This window comes from Elgaria multicarinata, chromosome 1 (genome assembly GCF_023053635.1).
Source record: "Elgaria multicarinata webbii isolate HBS135686 ecotype San Diego chromosome 1, rElgMul1.1.pri, whole genome shotgun sequence".
NCBI lineage: Eukaryota > Metazoa > Chordata > Lepidosauria > Squamata > Anguidae > Elgaria > Elgaria multicarinata.
The window spans coordinates 191,201,071-191,222,448 of record NC_086171.1 but is presented as its reverse complement, the minus strand read 5'-3'; the positions used below and the strand labels follow the sequence as shown (position 1 = coordinate 191,222,448).

The window sequence follows — 21,378 nt, the reverse complement described above, 5'->3', positions numbered from 1 at the left end:
GGCAGAGCTTGTGCCAGCCCTGAGGCGAACCCACCCTAAGAATGACTACCCATCTCTGACCCTGGTCAGAAGACACCTTAAGCCATGGCTTTAACCCCAGTGGTTAAGCCAGAAAGCCAGGCTGTGTTCAGAAGACACCTTAAACCATAGCTTTAATCATGGTGAATAAAGCAAAAAGCCTTATTAGCTGTGGTTAAAGCCATGGTTTAAGATGTCTTCTGAACGGTTTGTTTGTTTTAAATCACCAAAGCAACTACCACTCTACTGCTTGGGAGGGAAGCCCGTTTGTAGGTATACCTAATATGCAGAATTGTTATGCGATGATTTGCACTCAACCACCCAGTTTGGCTACTAGAAGAAACAATGTCGGGGGCAAGATCTACACCACTGCTGCAAAACAGTTTTTAATGGTATTGACAACTGTTGGGACCCAGGACACACTCCATGTACCGTTTTCAAACCATTTTCAAAGTGTTATATCCTGCTTGGTGTAGATCTGGCAATGGTTTCACAGGTAGGCATGCAGGAAACAGACTTGGGGCTGGCTCTGCAGCCTCCAGTGCTGTGTTTTTGAGTGCCTAGAGAAACATGCTCTCATCATGCCACAAAGCCAGCCTCTAGGGAAGCAGCAGGAGAACATTATTTTTTAAGAGCTGAAAGACAACCGAAAGGGGGAAGGCAAGCAAATTGATCATATGTCCTTGCAGAACATGTTTTTGACTTCCTCACATCAAGCAAGAGCGCACCTTTCCTGCTTCTCCTGCAGTCACCGCCTGCTGAGTTATTCTAAAGTAAGAAAGTCACCTTAGCATTCTGCAACCTCATCATCCCTGCGGTCATCAGCGGAAACCAAGAAAGCCTCCAGGTGCCTCCATTACAGACTGCAGCAGCCAACAATATTTTCTTCTGGGGGTGCTGACCCTAATCCAGCTCTTCCAAGAAAACCAGTTGCCAGGGACAATTGCATTAAACTTCATTAGCCTGCCACATCTTGCATATTGTACTATATAATTCACCCAGCACAACGTTGGAGACAAAGCTAAGCTTTAGAACCTCTGCTGAATTGGCAGAATCCCTAAACAGCAAGGAATGCTTCCGATTCTGATGTTCCTGAACCTGCTTTTGGGGTGTGTGTGTGTTTCAGTGTCAGAGCAGATCCCTAGAATATAACATTTGGGATATTAATGCAAAACTCAGTTAACAGAAATATTTGCTGCGAACTGCAGAACTCGGCAGGTACTGTATCAGTAATATATGTGAGAATATTGCAAAGAATTCTACTTTTCTCGCCATAAAATATTCTGGTTTACATGTGGGTTCAGGGAGCATACCTTAAAGGCCCCTTCCAACTCGACTATTCTATGAGACTCATGTAGTTCAGGTCCCAGGGCGCTTCCAGGTGGAGGGGTGCTAGTACTACCAACGCAAAGGCATTGTGCAGCTACTCTGTTTTTCTTTCTTAGAGAGCAATCCTATGTTCCTGGGGCGAGCATCCCAGGGACCATAGAATGGCTCGGGAAACTCCTCTGAGATTGGAGACAGTGCTCCAACCTTGGAAGGGAGAAAGGGAGATCCGACCCCAGACCCTTCCTCCCTCGCAGCTGGATTTTCCATGGTAAGAAAACAAAATAGAAGAAGTGACGGGAAAAAGCAGAAAAGTTATGACTAGAAGATGATGTTGTCTGAACTCTGTAACAGTCCCATGAATTAGGCGGGGTGACAGTGCAATAAATACTGCAATAAACCAGTGCCTGGTTCCTCCAGAAGCAGGAACCAGGCAGATGCACCCAAGTCTTAACAGAACAGAAACCCTTATTACTGGTGGCTAAGAATTATGGGAGTTGCAGTCCAACACATCTGGAGGGCACTAGGTTAGGGGAAGGTGAACTACAACACAACCCAGAACAGCCTTCCCCAACCTGGCATCCTCCAGTTGGACTATAGGTTGGACTACAACTCTCAGCATTCTGATGACTGGCCACACAAAGGGTTTGGTTAGCAGGAGGAATAGAACATAACTCAGTCCCAAAGGCTTAGCAAAATCAACATGTTTTTACAGTTCTCTAAAAAGCCACCAAAGAAGGGAGCTTTCTGGGAGAGTGAATTCCACAGTTTGGGTGTCACGCGTTAAAAGACCCTGTCCCGTGTCACTGTCAAACAGACATATGGAGACAGCAGGACACAAAACAAAGTCTCCACTGGAAAATGCAGCAGTGGGTGCTGCACATTTGGCCAACACATAGAAAAAAATCTGATTGCTTGGGCCAGGTTCCCCCCTTATGTAGGGGAGCTCTCTGTACATACATAGGGATGTCGGAGAAATCAACAATGAAATCAAATGAATTCATATTTCTATAAATCTGACCCATGGAGTCCACTGCAGATAGCTTTTCCCGAATTGCATGGATATTGCAGACTTGTGGACTGGTTTTTTTTTTTTTTTACTTTCCCAAATTTTATGCAAATTTTGTCATAGAAAAATACGTAAAACAAAACAAAAAACACCACTGGCCGAAGTTGCAGATCTCCCACATAGGCCAAAGCAGGAAAATGCGCATCGAGACGGATTTGTGCTTTTTTGCACGTGTGAATTTGTGCAAATGCAAATTGCTGCAAATTTGGGAAATTGGAAAAGTCCAATTCCATCAATGAGTGGCTGATGGAATGAATCCGCCATACACAGGTGGAATAGATTTTACAAAATCTGTACATCCCTATGCATACATCAACGTGTGCATACAACCCCTTCACACACTGGCCAAATGCATGGATGGTAGAGGGTTGCGGCTAGCCCGCAGGGCCCCATGACTCCCCTCAGGTCTTCTTTCAACCCATGGGTGGCATATCTAAATTCCCCCCTTCCCAAAGTGCAGCTTGATTGATGTGGGAGGAGGCAGTCCTTCAAACAACCTCGTTCCAGACCATTTACAGCTTTACAGGTAATATCCAGCTCTTTGCATTGAGCTTGCAAATGAACAGGCAGGGAGAACAGCTTGAGCAAAACTGGAGTTACATGCTTCACAAAGCAAACACCAGACAGCTTTCTGGCTGCTGCATTTTGCAGCGGCTGAAGTTTCTGATGGTTTTTCAAAGGCAGTGCCATGCAGAGGGCATTGCAGGCATCTCATCGGGATTCACACCGGTTTCCTGCATACCACAATTTGGAAATCAGAAGCAGCCAGCTGCGGGAACATGCAGGAACCCTAGTAAACATCGGGCAGGATTTGCTTCGGTGCAGATGTAATGCAAAGCCGCGGCTATAATTGACAAGGAAAGGGAGGGGGGAATTCATGCCTGACAGCAAGAGCGAGAAGGAAGGGGGGTGCATATCCCTCAGGCTGGCTTCCAATTTGTAAACCATGATTTGCAGGGAGCCAATTTGAACCTTGGATGATATCCCTGGATATGAAGAGGCATTTACTTCATGACAGCCTACCCCAAGGGCAATGCTCTGAGCTGAAAGCAATTTGACTTCTCGCTAGCCTCCTTAGCCTGCTGCTCTCCTGGGAGGTGTGCCATCTTCCTAATTTGGAGGCTCATCACGATGAGCAAAAAGCAGCAACATCCTCAGCTGGGAGGCTAGTGAAGGATTGGCCATCTCAGTCGATACGCGCAATCAAAAGACAATGGCTGGGGGGGGAGCAACTTCTCAGGAACTGAACCGTGGAGGGACAGAGATACATGATCTCCTCGTCGGAACTTCCTACTTCCGGCCACAGGTTATGAAACGTACAACGGCACCATGGAAGGATACAGAAAACACTAATCTTCTTTGACATAGCTGACTGAAAGAAATTATATTCCAGCTTTCTGCAATGGGGCATCCAGGATGATGGGACTTGTAGTCCAAACATCTGGAAGGGAGGCTATCCCAACATTGCGTTTTACAGTATATGCCTTTCATAGTACATGCCAGCTGATATTGGGAGCCAGAAATCCGCGTTGTTTCCACACTACATCCTTTTAGCATTGCTGAGGCATTGCTTTCTGCAATTAGCTGAAAGTGGGATTAAAGTGTAGGTTCCACACAAACTGTGTAATCCAGCAATGGAGGTCCTCCTATAAGGTTTACTCACAACTCTTGCTAAGCATAAACATTCCCAGCAATCTGAATTAAAATGCCATTTTTGTAGTTTTGGCCAGTTTCGTTGCTTCCTGATAGACGTGGGTAGGGATGAGTGATGAATAGACTATTAATTGCCCCTTGAATCGCCTTTCTTAATTGCACACATGAAAAGGCGGTGAGGGAGATAGAACATTCTCCGCTGCAACAAATCAACTACATCCGTACAATCCGCCCCACACACTCAGGTCGTCTGGGAAGAATTTACTCCAGCCAACAAAAACAAGGCTGACAACTATTACCCAAAGGACCTTTTCTTCTGCTGCTCCAAGTTTGTGGAATGGCTTGCCGGGAGAGATTCGTCAACTTAACAGTCTTCTAGAATTTAAGAAAGCCATAAAGACTGATTTCTTCCGGCAGGCCTACCCAGCTGAATTTTAAGATGCCCTTTTTAATGGTGTGCTGCTTTTAATGATGCACTGGTTTTAAATCTTTGAATTAGTTTTATGTACTTTATGTTGTTTTTTATTGTGTTGTACCCCGCCTCAATCCAGAGGGAGAGGCGGGTAACAATTATTATTATTATTATTATTATTATTATTATTATTATTATTATTTGCTAGGGAGCAAAGGGTGAATGGAATAAACCTAAGGGATCACGTCTCAGAGCTTTCTGAATCTATCTATCCATTTGCATCCCTGAAACCACACTTTGTCAACATGGGCAGGAGGGATATTATGGGAAAGCTGAGAGGCAGCAGAAGGTAACTGGGTTTGAAAATTTTCACCTTGGAGCTCCATCACACCAATAATTTAGTGCACTCTCGCCATGCCTGGTGTGCAGATTTGAAGCACGGTACCCACATGACACTGTGCCTGTCCTGCTGACACTCCACCTCTTCCCCAGGCTTTTCCACCTTTTCCTAGAATGCCTAAAGCCCAGATTATTTTCCCTAAGCATGTTTTCCTTTGTTGGGGGCATGTGCTGTGACAGGAGCCTGGCTGTTGGCTTGAATGGATTGCATCAGGTCCTGGCAGGGAAAAACGATCTCTCCCAGCAGCTGGCTCCAAGCCTCAATATAAAATCCAAATCTTGCATCCCAGGCTCAGAAGCATTTTTTAAAAATCATACAATGCCCAATCTCTGCAGGGACAGGATTGTACTCTCTCAATGCCCCCAAAGAACCAGACTAAAGGGTCATTCCATTTTTGCCAGGCAGAAAGGCGGTCTGGTTGAAGTACTCATCTGACAGGACCTGTCTTGTTAAAGGGGGGAAGGAGCAACCAATGAACTGGAGAGTAGGGCCGGGGTGGAGTGGAAGAGCAAACAAGAGTAGAAAAGGGAAATTTAGCAGGTGTCATTTGTATGCCTGCAGCACCTGGTGAAATTCCCTCTTCATCACAATAGTTAAAGCTGCAGGAGCCCTGCCTAGTGTGACCACATACAAAAGAGGGCAGGGCTCCTGCAGCTTTAACTGTTGTGATGAAGAGGGAACTTCACCAGGTGCTGTATGCATACAAATGATACCTGCTGAAATTCCCTTTTCTATACAACTGTTAAAGATACAGGAGCCCTGTCCTCTTTTCCATATGGTCACCCTACCAAATACTATTCGTCTGAGGAGGTGCGCAAGATAATAACACCGCTTGTTTGCTGATTCACCGGGCCATTGGTTCTTTTGTGACATCAGCAGCCGTTACACTAGTTCCCTTGACCTGTACACCCCAGAACTATTTGCATGTTTACCAATCAATACACTTCAGACCAAGTTAAAGGGCAAGAATAACAATGAACATTTACAAATGTGCAAGAATCCACACAGCTATAACACACCTGTCTTTTCTTTTCTAAATCCACTGGGAACATTACCCTTTCACTTTAATGATAATTAAAGGTTTGTGCAGCTGTCCTGGCAAAGGCCTCAAGGGTGGTGCATCAGAGGTACCGTCTTATGGACATGATAACCAACCTCCCCCATGACTTGATGGCCAAGGCATTGTTATATTAACCCTTGCAAGTGTGGAGAAACGTTATCTTTCCTTATTATAAGAGGATAGTTGCATGCTATTGACATTAACAAGTGCATGATATTAAAATGGAGTAACTTTTTACCAAGGTACTATATTTCTTTGGGGATTATGCTGTTGCTCCCCTCACCTCTCCACACACACCTTTTCTGATTGGTTTGAATATGAAAGCAGCTGGACCATGCAATGGTGGTGCACAGATGATCCAAGATATTTGTACATCATTCCCAAGAAGCTGAGCTATACAAACCTAAAAGAAAGAATGTTGCTCGGACTTTATACTGTTAGTTTTACCCTACCCTGTGCCTGTTTTCCCTACCCAGTGCCTGTTTGCATTCCCTTCCCCTCCTTATTGCTTTACTATGATTTTAGTAGAATGTAAGCCTATGCGGCAGGGTCTTGCTATTTACTGTTTTACGCTGTACAGCACCATGTACATTGATGGTGATATATAAATAAATATAATAATAATAATTCTCTTCCTGCACTGCCAAAAGGACAAAATGTAATTCCTAATCCTCTGGATTTTGTAATATAGACAGGGAGTAGAGCTGCATAACTGCAATTCCATAGCAGAATTATTTCCCCGGAGAAAGGTTTTCATGGAGGACATAAATTACATTATAATTACAGAGCAGCAGTGTTTCTATCTCTGTAGCAGCTTGGAAATATTGATGATGCCTAATAACAAAACCAACAACAACAATTATCCTGGCTGGATCTCCAGAACTAAACCATCCTCCAATGGTCTCATTGGCTCAGTTCAGACAACACATTACTCAACCAACGGTGGTTTTAGAATTCCACGGTGGAGTTTTAACACCATCATTGAGAAATGTGGTGGGAAAACTCCATGAACAATGGTGTTTTTTGCAAAAACACTCCATGCAAAATATCCACGCTGTGCAGAGGAGAGTTCCTCCACAACCGTTGTGTTGCATGTTGTGTGGCGGGCTCCATGGAGCTTTCCCTTGCATTGAGTTGACTTTTCTCACTGGCTACAGAGTTCCCTGGCAAGAGAGGCGAAAGAAGCGAGTGCCACTCTAGGAGAGCCGCTGGGATTGTTTTTTTAGCAGCAATGGCTGATGGGATACTATCGGGAGGACCGGGGGAGGAAAGAGGGGGGAAGAACTGGCAATCAAACATTGCGATGCATTTTACTCAACTCTACGGTAGCCCACAGTCACACAACGGTGGAGTTAGAACATGCTGTGTGGGGAGTACCCCGTAGGAACTCAACCTGTGAGTGGTTTCCACACTGCATTGACTAATGTGTTGTCTGAACTGAGTCACCCTTGAATACCTTTTAAAACAGGGATGGGAGTCAAATCCTGGGTCCCAATCTGACCCTCCAGGTTTCCCCTGATGGCCACACCCCCTTCTTTTGGCCCTACCCACATTTTCCCCAACCACCTATCATTTGGTGATTACCTGGTTTTTCCCCATGCTACAAGTTAAAATGCCTTCTCTCCTAGGACTTCGTTACTGGCAGTAAGAGATTTAAACTACTCTATGTGGATGCTCTGATATTTCCTCCCCCACCCTGCATCCCTATTGCCTTTAGCCCCACTCTCCACTGGAACATAGCTCCCAAATGGAATTTGGCCCACGTGGTGAAAGAGGTTATCTGCTGCTGATATATACGAAGATGTCAACTCTAGTTCACTAATGTATTTGTGGTGTAGATAAAGGAGAGGACATTATTCAGTATACTATATTTTAGAGTGTCTTCTGAATGAATGGAGATTCTTGGGGTGTCTCATTTGTTTAAGATATGTCTGTGATGCCTGCTTGCTGATAATAACTATGACCCTGTTCAGAAGCTAAGCCACGTTAAGCATTTGGAGCTAAACAATATGGCTTAGTGTGCCATGTGAATCATGACTTAGCATGTCATGTGAACCATTCCTAATCATGGTGGGTACATAACCACAGTTTAAACACTCTCACTAACCCATTTGTTATAAAATGGTGGGCAGCCTAACCATGGCTTAGCGTGTTGTCTGAAAAGGCCATATATATATATATATATATATATATATATATATATATACACACACACATTTTTTAATGGGTCGGGGTGGTTATATTTGTCAAAGGTAAAAAGCTGAGCCACTAGCATTTGCTTGAGATTTGTCTTTTTCCAGGGAAGGAGAAAATCACTTATTTTTAAACACATATTTGTCCGAAATGTTATGACTATAATCTTGCTCCCCACTTTTAACTTACTTTCCTTCGGATCCATAGCTGTTCATGCTTTCCTCAATGGATTCATGGCTGGCTTGTCGGATCGTCCGGCTTGGCATTTCAACAGCCAAGCCAGTTTCTGTGCTGCGCTGGATAGCACCTTTGAGTTTCCGGCCATCTCCTTCTAAAGCAAAGAGAGACATAGAGAGGGGTAGGGGAAGAGAGAGAGAGGGAGGGAGGGAGGGAGGGAGGAAGAGGGGGGGAGAGAGAACATTTGGGAGGGAGGAAGAGGGGGAGAGAGAAAGTGAAGGAAAGTGGTTAGGCTTTTCGATATTGTGTGAATAATATATGTCAATGAAACAAAATAGACAAATAGAGTTAACAGGGAGACTAGAACTTAGGAAACTAGAACAACAATGGAATCTGGAAACTATGAGCGATTAATCCCTTCTAGCATGGCAGAAATATGATTAACAGCTTTTGTTGCCTTGGTGGATGACGTAGGCCAGGAACTGAACAAGGGGAGTGTGTCCCTGTTGGTTCTGCTGGACCTCTCAGCAGCATTCGATACCATTGACTATGGTATCCTTCTGGGCCACCTCACTGGGATGGGACTTGAAGGCACTGTTTTACAGTGGCTCCATTCCTTCCTGGAGGGATGGACCCAGCAGGTGGTGCAGAGGAACTTCTTGGCCATTGGTTTATGGAGTCCCTCAGGGTTCCATTCTGTCCCCCATGCTATTTAACATACACATGAAACTGCTGGGAGAGGATGTCCTGAAGTTTGGGGTGTGGTGTCACCAGTATACTGATGACATCTGTCAAGGATAAAAATCCACTTTGGTTGTAAGGCAACTCTGTTTTATTGACCATAATACAGCTGTATGGAGAAAGTCCTAAAGACAAAGATCTTCTCAACTGGCAGTGTGAAAGGCAGGTATATTTATACATATTAGCATCTTAACCAATTAGCAGTTGGCAAAGTTCTAAAACAAAATAAAGACAGATCAAAGAAAACTTCTTCATTATAACTTATCAACAGATGGCCTATAACTCTTCCAGCAATGTCAGACTGAGCTGGATGGTCAGTCTTCCTTATCAATCTAGCTTATTTGTCTTTTACTATATTCCAGTTAAGCATGTCCTTCCAATTAAGCAGTTTCAGCATTACTGCACATTCAGGCACATACATCATTCCAATCGCATCATGCAGTTCACTTGCAAGAACCAAACTACATCCAGAGGCAAACATACAGAGCAGGTATATCAAGGCTTGTGGACTTGCTTTCTCAGCCCCCCACCCCTTTGAGCCTCCTAGGCCCACTAACCACATTAAACTTGCATTGCCATCAATAGATCAATTTATCTTTCTTTCTTTTCCTCAAGCACTTCTCTCTACGTAACACTATTTGCTTCAATTCTATCTTTATGACAGCATTAGTAGTAGAGTTAATACAGCATTTTATCAACAATGATTACACAGATTATTACTATGCAAGCAATGATTACACAAAGCACAAGCATAATTATTTGCAAGTTTTTAGCATCAATGGAGCCAAACATATTGCTAAACCAACATCAGATGGACCAGGGCTCTACGTGGACAGCTTTTGCCATCTCACAGATCTTCAGCTAGAGGGCGGTATATAATAATAATAATAATAATAATAATAATAATAATAATAATAATAATAATAAAAAAAAATGTAGCATGGTCAACTACTTCCTGTGAGTCATCAGGTATGTATACACAACATTCCTTACCCACAAGGGCACAGACTCTGCCTTGACTGGCTAGAATGTAATCTAAGGCCATGTGATTCTGTAACACCATCTGTCTGATCTCTTTTTGTTCAGCAGCTAGGCTACCAATGGCATCTGCAGTTTCATTTGCCATAATTTCAATTACAGGTTGCAGTCTAATAACAGCTGAGCCAATTCTATCTACACCATAGAGCCAGTGTGGTATAGTGGCTAAGGTGTTGGACTGGGAGTTGGGAGATCTGGGTTCTAGTCCCTATTCAGCCATGGAAACCCATTGGGTGACTTTAGGCCAGTCACATACTCTCACTACCTCACAGGGTTGTTTTGAGGATAACATGGAGAAGAGGAGGATTATGTATGCCGCCTTGGGTTCCTTGGAGGAAAAAACGGCAGGATATAAATGTAATAAATAAATAAATAAATAAAACATAGGGAATGATATGCATGTGGATGTTGTCCGCTATGGATTATTCACACGCCCAACTCTACTTCTCCTTTCCACCAGATTCCAAGGTACTAAACCAGTGCATGTTGTGCAGACTTTATACTGTTAGTTTTACCCTACCCTGTGCCTGCTTACCCTACCCTGTGCCTGTTTGCATTCTCTTCCCCTCCTTATTGTTTTACTATGATTTTATTAGATTGTAAGCCTATGCGGCAGAGTCTTGCTATTTACTGTTTTACTCTGTACAGCACCATGTACATTGATGGTGCTATATAAATAAATAAATAAATAATAATAATAATAATAATAATAATAATAACAGTGTCTGTCGGCAGTAATGGAGTAGATGAGGGCAAACAAATTTAAGCTTAATCCAGACAAGTCAGAGGTGCTCCTGGTCAGTCGAAAGGCAGATCAGGGAAAAGGGATTCAGCTTGTGCTGGATGGGGTTACACTCCCCCTGAAGACACAGGTCCGCAGCTTGGGTGTACTCCTGGATTCAGCCCTGAGCCTGGATGCCCAGGTTTCAGCAGTGGCCTGGAGTGCATTTGCACAGTTAAAGCTAGTGCACCAGCTGTGTCCATTCCTAGAGATGTCTGACCTGGCCACAGTGGCACATGCCTTAGTTACATCCCATTTGGATTACTGTAACATGCTCTATGTGGGGCTGCCTTTGAAGAGTGTTCAGAAACTTCAGCTGGTTCAAAGAGCTGCAGCCAGATTGTTGACTGGGGCTGGTTACAGGGAGCATACAATTCCCCTGTTAAAACAGCTTCACTGGCTTCTAGTTTGTTTCCGGGTTCAATTCAAAGTGCTGGTTATGACCTATAAAGCCCCATATGACTCGGGTCCAGGTTATCTGAAAGACCGTATTCTCCATATATTTCTCCAAAGACTAAATTTATCTTGGTTTGGAAGAATAGCTTTAATAAAAATTAAGATTTTAGCTAAAATTAATTTTGTGTTTAGGATGTTACCAGTAAAAATATAAGAAACCGAGATAAAAAGTTGGCAAAATATTATTAATAAATATTGTAATGGAGAAAAGAGAGTAAGAGTGAATAAAAATAATTGGTATCTAAGCCAAAAAAAGGGTGGATTGGGTCCCCCAAATATAAAATTATACTACGCAGCAAATAGATTAAGACATATTGTAGAAGCAATTATAGGAGTAGGAGATTTACACTGGATGGAATAAAAAACTATAAGTAATGTAGAGATGAGTTTGGATAATGTCTTTTTTAAAGATGGAGGGAGAAAGTGGGTTGGAAGTATAGATAATCCACTCTTGAGGACTCAATGGGAAATTTGGAGTAAATTTAAAGGGAAGTTGCTTCCGAGCAACTCTCCCTTAGCACCGATAATAACGTTAAAGAATTTCCCAGAGGATCTGAAGGGTAGATTATGTAAAATATTAAAAGAGAAAAATAAAATGAAATTAAAGGATTGGTTAAGAGATATAAAAACAAGAGAAGATATGGAAAAATTGTTAAAGGAGAAAAAATTATCTTGGTTAGAATATGGGCAATTAGAACAATGGAACAAAAAGTGGATTAAAGATAATAGAGTTTGCAGAAAGATGACGAAGTTTGAAGAGTTAATAGTAAATAAGGAAAAAGGTAAAGGAGGTAGTATAGTTTTAAAAGGGTTAATGAGTGAAATATTTAAAATATTGTTAGAAAAGGAGTTTAGAGAGAACTCAGAGAAAATGGTATGGGAGTCAGATTTGAAGGTACAAATAGGGTGACAGAGATGGGAGGGACTATGGAAACAGAGAGTGTTGAGAAGTTTGTCAGTGAGAATAAAGGAGAATTATTTTAAAATTTTGTGGAGGTGGTACCTAACCCCGATTAGAATGAATAAGATAAATGATCAGTGTTCAGCAAATTGTTGGAGAGGTTGTGGGGAAAAAGGAATGTATTTACATATGTGGTGGGAATGCAAATATGTACAAAGATTATGGAAGATGGTGTTTTCAGAAATTGAAGATATAGTGGGAATGAAAATGGAACAAACACCAAAGATTGCATTACTGTCACTATTTGAAGATATAAAGTGTGGAAAAGAAACTATAGAGTTGATATCGAGTTTGCTGGTTGCAGCACGATTGATGGTAGCCAGGAACTGGAAGATTCAAGGGGAATATTCTATTGAAGAATGGTATAAAGAAGTATGGGATATAGCCATTAACGATAAATTGACATGTAACATTAAGTGGAGAAAAGGCGTAACTAAAATAAATGAGTTTGAAGGAATCTGGAAACAGTTCCTAATATTCGTGTTTACTAAGGGAAGTGGGAAACCGCCAGCAGAAGAAACGATAAGATTTTGGACTCAGGAATAGATCCTGAGGTGGGGGGTGCACTTTTATGTTAAGAATGATTATGTTGTAGTATGATAATGTATAGGTAATACTTATTCAACATATATGTACTCAACATTTATTCAATATGTATGTAGCAGTTGTTTGATGTTTTCTTTTTATTATCATTATTATTGTAATGTTGTATGTTTATATAGTGTAGAAAATTAAAAAAAAGACCGTATTCTCCCTTATGAGCCTATCCGTCCTCTGAGATTTTCAGGGGAGGCCCTTCTCTCGGTCCCACTACCATCACAGCCACACCTGGTGGGAACAGGGAACATGGGAGAAAGCCTTCTCTGTGGCTGCCCTGGGGCTATGGAACTCCCTTCCCAGGGAAGCTAGACTGGCTTCCATCCTGGTGTTTGGGGAATAGTCTGGACCTCTGTTCATGTTTTGTTTATATACTGGATTTTTTTAAAAAAAAAATGTATTTTAAATGTTTTAATATTGTAGTATGTTTAATCATTTTTAAATTTTTGTATATCTCTATCTGTTTTAACTGTACATGTTTTAATTTGTAAAGCCGCCTTGAATCCCAGTATTCAGAAAAAGGTGGAATATAAACAAATAAATAAATAAATAAAAATGATGATGAGGTGATCCTAAGTGCCTTGTTGCTTTTCGGGAAGGAGACTTCCAAGTATTCTACTATGAGCTTAGCTCCAAGTTTAGCATCCCTTTCTGAAAGATGCTTTATGGGGAGTGGGTTCATGAAATAAGTGAGGCAGGTGGCTACTAGGAGGAGGGCTTTCTCCGCTGTGGCACCCCGGTTGTGGAATGAGCTCCCCAGAGAGGTCCGCCTGGCGCCTACACTGTACTCCTTTCGTCGCCAGCTGAAGACCTTTTTATTCACTCAGTATTTTAACACTTAATTTTAACTTAAATTTAAATTATACTGTTTTAACTCTGTATTTTAACCTTATATCAATTTTGCTGCGTGGTTTTATCCTGGTTGTGCTTTTTATATTGTATTTTGTATTTGTATTTTTAACTTGTTGGTTGTTTTATGATGATTTTAATTTTTGTGAACCGCCCAGAGAGCTTCGGCTATTGGGCGGTATAAAAATGTAATAAATAAATAAATAAATAAATAAAATGAAAACCATCATTTTCTACTCTAATTCTAACAATTCTAACATGTGTTGCAAGAATTTATCAGGTTCCCCCTTCCTGTTCCTCCCCCTCCTTCCACCCTCCTCTCTCTCTGCCTTCCTCCATTTCTGGAAGCACATGGCTTACTCTCTTGCTCTTGCCTGTGCGAAGGAACACAAAATGGATTGAACAAACTCCTTTTGAAACCCTATGCCATACTTATTGCTGTTAGCTTCCCTGAGTGGTGCACAGGCACCAGAAGGGTGGGATATACATTTTTGTACTGGAATAGCCAATTTTTACAAAGAAAAGATCCCACTCCCATGTCCACACGTTCCAGTAGCAAGAATAATTTTGATGCCACCGATTCCCTTTCCTGAGGAACTAGACTTCAAAAGCCCACCCCCTGAAAATTAACAGTTTCTATTTTCATCGGCCGCTCTCAAAGGCCATGTTTCTTAGAATAAATTATGTTATATAATGAATATATAATGAGTACTATTAATGCTAATTGCTTTGGCTGACGTCGGGAAGCTGGGATGTTTCAGCTGACATGCAATACTTAAACCATAATGCTGACAAAGGGCTGCAAAATTCTTTTAATGAATTAGGAATTCTCTTCAAAATGTGCCCTGCCATAAGAACGCAAGGTTCTTCTCTCTGTCTGCCTCTTTTGCTCGGCAAGGGATAAGAGTCTGCTCTAGGAGTGTCTCACCACGTAAGACAATTGTGTATTGGCCTCAGTGAGCCCATTCAGAAGACACCTTAAACCATGGCTTTAACCACAGTGGTTAAGCCAGAAAGCCAGGCTGTGTTCAGAAGATACCTTAAACCATGGCTTTAACCACGGTGAATAAGGCCTTGTGCTTTATTCACCGTGGTTAAAGCCATGGTTTAAGGTGTCTTCTGAACATGGCCCAGCTTTCTGGCTTAACCACCATGGTTAAAGCCATGGTTTAAGGTATCTTCTGAATGGGGCCAATATGTAGTAGGAACTGTCACCTTGGCCACTGGACTATTTCAAGAGAAGGTGAAAGAAGTGAGATTGTTCCTCTCCTCAAAACAGTCTGTTGAAAAGCCTTTCTTCTGTTTCCCTCTTCCCGTATGTAAAGAAAAAATAAGTTTTTCACATAGTCCTCTGCCGCCACTTTACCCACCCACCTTCCTTGCTGAGTGGACCTGAGAAAGGGAGAAGAGGGAAAGACGAAAGAACAAGATGTGTGCTTATCAGGCTCAAGAGGCTGAGTTTGTCTTTCTGAGCTAATCATGGTTCAGAGATTCAAGAGCAGTGAGAAAGAGAAGAGCACTGAGGAAATGAATTCTTTTTCATTCATCTCTCTCTCTCTCTCTCTCTCCCCCCCCTTCTTCTAATGGTAAGAAACTTCCTAAAGGTACAAGCTGTTCAACCGTAGAACAGTCTGCTTCATGTGGTGGTGAGATCTCCTTTACTGGAGAAATTTAAACAAATGCTGGATGGCCATCTCATGGATGCTGTAGTTGCATTTTACAATGTAGACTCTGCATTGAACAGCAGAGTGGCCTAGATGATCCCAATGGTTCCTTCCAATTCTAAAATTCTATGGTTGCTCTCCCTCCCCAATCACAAGCAAGAAAACCACAGAGAAGGGGGAGTGGTCCAATGCAAATGCACCTCTCAGAGGGTTGCACCAAGCCTGTGGGCTGCAAGTCTCCAAACATTAATAGTTAGATCGATGACAAACTCATAATCCAGAGGTCATAGTCTGAGTGCGTACGTTGTAGTAACTTTGCTGAAGCCAAGCAGGTCTCAGTCTGGCTAGAATTTAGGTGGGAACTGCTTGGGAATCCCTTGTACAGCACTTTGAATTCCATAGAAGGCAAAATAAATAAATTAAAAATTAAAAAACTACATAAATTGTAATAAATAAACGCTTATCCAATAAGTGAATAATGTAACACTGAATGCTTTATAAAATAGTATCTTTTGATACCACAAAATGTGCTAGAATCCCCAGAAAAAAGATGGCCATGTTTATTCTTTGAATTGTATGTTTTATGTTGAAAGCCACCTTGGGAAGATGGTCACCTTGAAAGGCGACTAAAAATGCATCAAATAAATAAGTAAATAAATAAAACCTTTTCTAACTTTACTCAGGTTTTCCTACAAGTGTGGGCCTTACCAGCTGATTACTTAACTGTACAATTACTAAACCATTTTTTTTCTATATAAAAGGTATGAAACACAGAATGTGGCATTGCTATAATACTCTGCATAGAATCTAGGCTTCTTTCTTCACGTCACTGTGCCTTTCGCACCCTGGTAGCCTCCAGATGTTTTGGACTACAACTCCCAGCATTCCTGACCGTTAAACGTACTGGCTGAGGCTGATAGGAGTCAAAGTCCAAAATATCTGAACTTTGGGGAAGGCTGATCTGCTCTGATGGGATACCCAACTTCCAAATCATTTCAAATTGCAAGAATACATTGCTGGAAAAGTTCTCCCCCTAATCTAGAGCATCCATTGCTCTTGCAGCTGTGATACGGAGTGCAGTTCTGAAACTTTTATAGGCACTTATATGACCGTGGCTATATTGTCACTGGCAGCATTGCAACACCTCCAGTCACTCTTACCAGTGTCGATGCCAATTCTCAATCCGTGCATGGTGCCAGCAACATTAGGAGTGGTGTGCAAACCCATAGGTAGCATCTGGATTCATGCGCTGCCCTCCCACATTATCAGTGCCACACATGGTTCCAGAAGATGAAAGGCATGACCTGGCCCAGCTGCTGCTGCTACTGCACTGCCTATTTTCCTTCTGTTGCTTCTGCTGCCTCCCTCTACCCCTGCCAGATGGGAAGCAGAGAAACAGCAGACTGATAAAGAGTAAATGCTCACAATCACTCCCTGGTAATGGGCTTCCTCCATATACAGAGCACCACCACTGCATAAGACACCACAGATGTCCCCCATTTAAGAACATAAGAACACTGATACAACAGTACCAAAGTGTCCCTTATTTGAGAAATCTTAACAGCTGAGATCTCGGATTAGAGCAGACAGAACATCCTCAGTTGTGTGTCTAAGAAGGCATTTTGAGATGGCATCTCAAAACTGACTGTGGGTAGATTGGTTGTACTGTCATGTCACCTCAGCAGTCTGCTTGAATTTGTGATTTGGGGATGGAAGGACATAAAGGGGAACAGGAAGGCAGCTTGCGAAGTGGTTTTCTCTCATCTTGTGGCTTTTAAAGCCATCACTCACCACTGCAAAAAATAAATCTTAAAGCCAGACCCATAAAAACTGTTATTTACAGGTGAAAAAACTAATGTGTTCTGAATTTCCTGCTGGAAAGATCTTTATATCCAAGGGCTTCCATTCGTTATGTGCTCCTTCACACTGCATCCAGGATTTTCTGGGACCTATACAATCTAATGTGGATTGAGGCTAAGGATAAGTAATGACAATAAATGTGGTGCAACATTAGCTGACCATGTGCATTCAACGTACCCATGCATCCAGTCTAGTGCATGGTGCAGAATTTGGCATGCTCAGAATTGCTCTTCCTTCCACCAAGTTTCTATACTCATGGATGTGGAGAAAGTAGAAAAACCATGTTGGCAGCATCCAGAGAAATTTCTGAAACCATAGGAAGAATGGGAAAGTCTTCCAGAGGTGAAGAGGTGGAGCATAAATGACCTGTATAGCTCTTTCTTCTTTACCATTTAGAGATGGCACCTGTTCATGTTTATGGGCCATTCCTATTTTAGGAGCTCTGACCATAATAAATGAAAACTTGTTATGGACAGCATTTATCTATGCTTCTGCTAAATGCAGGATGATGTATACAAACCAATGTTGTTGTTTTAAAAAAACACCATGTATTTTAGCCAAAAATAAAAGCCGATTGTTTCTGAAGGCAACGAACAGCAATACCAAGTATACTTCCTAAAATATCCAACCTAAGACGGGCAAGTTGTTTTGTAAAAATATAACACAATGCATTGTTTTGTTTGTCATACCCCCTTTGAAAACTGGAATTGTTGCTGTAGAGGAAACTGAATGGCTATAATGACTATTGAGTTTTACTGATCAGTTTTGCAGCTTCATTTTTAATAATAAAAATGATCTGCCTACATAACCATGAATGATTACACTATGGTTAGATTAAACTACCTCCGGTATCAGAGGCAGTAAGTCTATATACTGTACACCAGTTGCTGGGGAACATGGCCAGGAGGGTGCTGTTGCACCCAGGTCCTGCTTGTGGGTTCCCGCTTGAGAGCTGGTTGTCCACTGTGTAAATGGAATGCTGGACTAGATGGACCCTTAGTCTGAGCCAGCGTGGCTCTTCTTACATTCTTACAGTATGTTCTTAAATCTCTGGCTTTCTTATTTGGTCCACTGATGGACCATTCATTAAGCTAAAATGGCAGCAAACCATTGGCTCCTGTTCATGAGACCTCTGACCCTATTGCTAGATAGTCCTAGTCTCCATGACCTTCTGTCACTCAATTCTCCTCAATCACCCTGTCCCACATGAATAGATAGAAAGTTTTAATAGCAATGCAAGGATAACTTATGCCAAAAAATGCAATGTATATACAGCTTACTTATGTTTAGTTCATTTTCTTTGTGAAGTGCTTCATTTGTAAAAGTAGATTTAGGGCCAACATAGATTATACATGAAATGCGTGATTAGGTTTCACACATCTGTTTCTTTTCAAATTTATAACTTTTCTACACAAGCCCATTAATCAGCTGTTAATCCACTGTACTTTCAATTTCATTGCAGAATTGAGATATGAGCACTTTATGAGCCGTATTTCCTTTCCTGGTTTCCCCCTACATAACCTCTAGGTGGCACTGTGGTATAGTGGAACAGAGCAAATACACAAGAGGAAATTGTGCTTTCTTTCACTTTCATAATTAAATGCTGCATTTTCCCTGCACTAAAAAAAATCTTGCAAAGTTCTGGTTAGACACAGAAGCGAAACTGGAGGGTCATGACATTGTCTAAAGAACCCGTAAACAACAATGAATAAGGAATGATGTCCATGATAAATGCCTCACATAACAGCAGCAAGGAAGGGGCAATCAGGATTAGGGCCATGGTATATGGCAGGGGAGCCAGGGGCCAAGTCAGCATCCCAGAACTCACTGGAGGCTGCACCCCTCCCCGCCGCTGCCCAAACATCCACAGCCTTGCCACAGAAAATGCTGTTAAAATTTGATAGCACAGCAGTGGCAAAAATCCAGCAATTTTTCTTTAAAAAAAATATGTGCAGGATGCGTACACCTTATTTTAAAGCAAAATTGCCTCTCAGGAGGCTTCTGAGAGCCTTGTTTTGCAAACCTGATGACAGCGCTCCCAAGAAGTGTAAAGGAAAGCAAACAGTCATTCTATTGCAATGAATGATGAAATAGTTCCCAAAGGAAAACCAAAGGGACACAGTGAGAAGCTAGCAGAGTCATCAAGTCCTTTTGACTATATAAGTAACAAGAAATGGTGAGAGTATTGACAGAAAGGAAAATATCACTTTGCACAATGCATATTTCATATAAAATTCATTATCCCCCAAAAGTGAGAACATAAAAACATAAGAAAAGCCATGCTGGATCAGATCAAGGATCCATCCAATCCAGCACTCTGTTCTCACAGTGGCCAACCAGATGTCAACCAGGAACCCACAAGCAACAGTATCCTCCAGCCCATGTTCTTCAGCAACCGGTATATATAGGCTTACTGCCTCTGATAGTGGAGGCAGCAGATAGCCATCAGGACTAGTAGCCATTGATAGCCTTCTCCTCCAGGAATTTATCCAACCTCCTTTTAAAACCATCCGAATTGGTGGCCATCACTACGTCTTGTGGTTGCAAATTCTGACAGGGGTGGCCTGTAAGCTTAGTCGGCTTAAACATTCATGAAGGAATGTAGGTCTATCAGTTTGTATCAGCAGTGACAGTGAAATGCAGCCACTGTATTCAGAGCCACTGTGTATAGGAATCTCATTCACCGGCAGCAAGCAAGAAGGGATGGCCATCGTCACCTTGCATGCTTGCTGAATATTTTCTGGCCACTGTTGGAGACAAAAGTACTGGAGTACACAGATGCCTGATCCGATCAAGCAGAATTATGTTCTTATGGCTATCACTGGGTCTCCTGAATGATGATGCACTTCATGGAAACAATTTGTCTTTGTTTGCTTGTTACAGGCTATCTGTGTGGGTATTGATCTCCTTTCTTATGGCAGTACGAGACATATATCCCCTGCCCACTTTGCAATTAAAACATGCAACTTCTAGTAGTTAAATTAATGGGCAAGGCCACCAAAGAACACAGCCGGGAGGAGATCAGGAACTTCAACGCCCATTTGAAATTAATTGCAATTTAGTGTAGTATTCATGCTCATCTGGATGATTGACCTCAGAGATGAGCATGACTACAACCCACAGGCCACTTGTGACTCCTCTGGCCTTGACCTCCTGCTGACCCTGTGCCACCCAAATTTGGCAGTGGCAGCAGAAAAAAATAGCAGTTTGCCCTTTTAATTTGGAAGCAAACCACTATGGTGACTCAAAAGTTTCAAATTAGCTTGTTTTCAAGCTAAATAGGGCCCTCTTGAGTCTTTGACTTGGATTGCTGAAGGAGTTTGGTGGCAAACCACTGATTTTTTTTCTGCCACTATCCTGCCAAATTTTAGTGGCAGGAATGTGGCAACAGCAGGAGTGTAGTTCCTAGGGGTTCAAAATTGCCCCACAGACTGCCCAATGTTTCCAGCTGCTGATCTAGTTTAAGGGTAGTCAACCTGGTGCCCTCCAGAAGTCTTGAACTACAACTCCCATAAACCCCAACCATCATAGCCAATGGTCAGGGATTACGGAGACTGTAATCCTAAAAATCTGGAGGGTACCAGGTTGACTATCTAGCTTGTAAGTAACAGATAGCAATCTGATAACAAACCCAAGAGTAAAAGCAGCCACAGGGATTCAGCACCAGACAGGTCGTATAGGGGCCAGGCCATTTGCTATGATACTGACAGGCTTTGCACAACACGCTAACCTACACTTAGTGGTTGAGCATGCGTATTGTTGAACCATGGGTTGTTTGTTGAACTGTGGTTTAGCAAGCCAACCTGTGGAAGCCACCCTGGGTTCAGACAACACATGGTTCAATGAATAACCCACAGTTCAACAGCAATCGACACTCAACCACTGAGTATGGTTTAGTGTGTTGTGTGAACAGCCCCACAGTTTCTGTTTCTAACTAGCTGAAGAATCAAATCTGCCAGGTTCCCTTTTTTAGTTATAAAGACAGATAAATCCATTGCGCATTCTTTAGCTCTTCATTCCAGCCAAATAAGGACAACCATTGAAACAACAACATCATGGTGGCTCTATAGTGTCATCACCAACACTAAGGGATGATGGCTGGCATGGTGAATCGGTGCATTGA

The 21,378-nt window shown here is 42.1% G+C and overlaps 1 protein-coding gene across 2 annotated transcripts in view; it reads right to left on the bottom strand.

The window, feature by feature from the left end:
• The window catches only part of RIMS4 (regulating synaptic membrane exocytosis 4), a 108,879-nt gene that overhangs the window by 18,784 nt on the left and 68,717 nt on the right, over positions 1 to 21,378 (bottom strand). Inside the window, exon 2 of one of the 2 annotated variants that reach the window (XM_063145900.1) lies at positions 8,321 to 8,462. In XM_063145900.1, coding sequence (XP_063001970.1) covers positions 8,321 to 8,462 — 142 coding nt within the window. The remainder of the gene's footprint in view (positions 1 to 8,320; positions 8,463 to 21,378) is intronic. The other variant, XM_063145909.1, reaches the window with a different exon arrangement.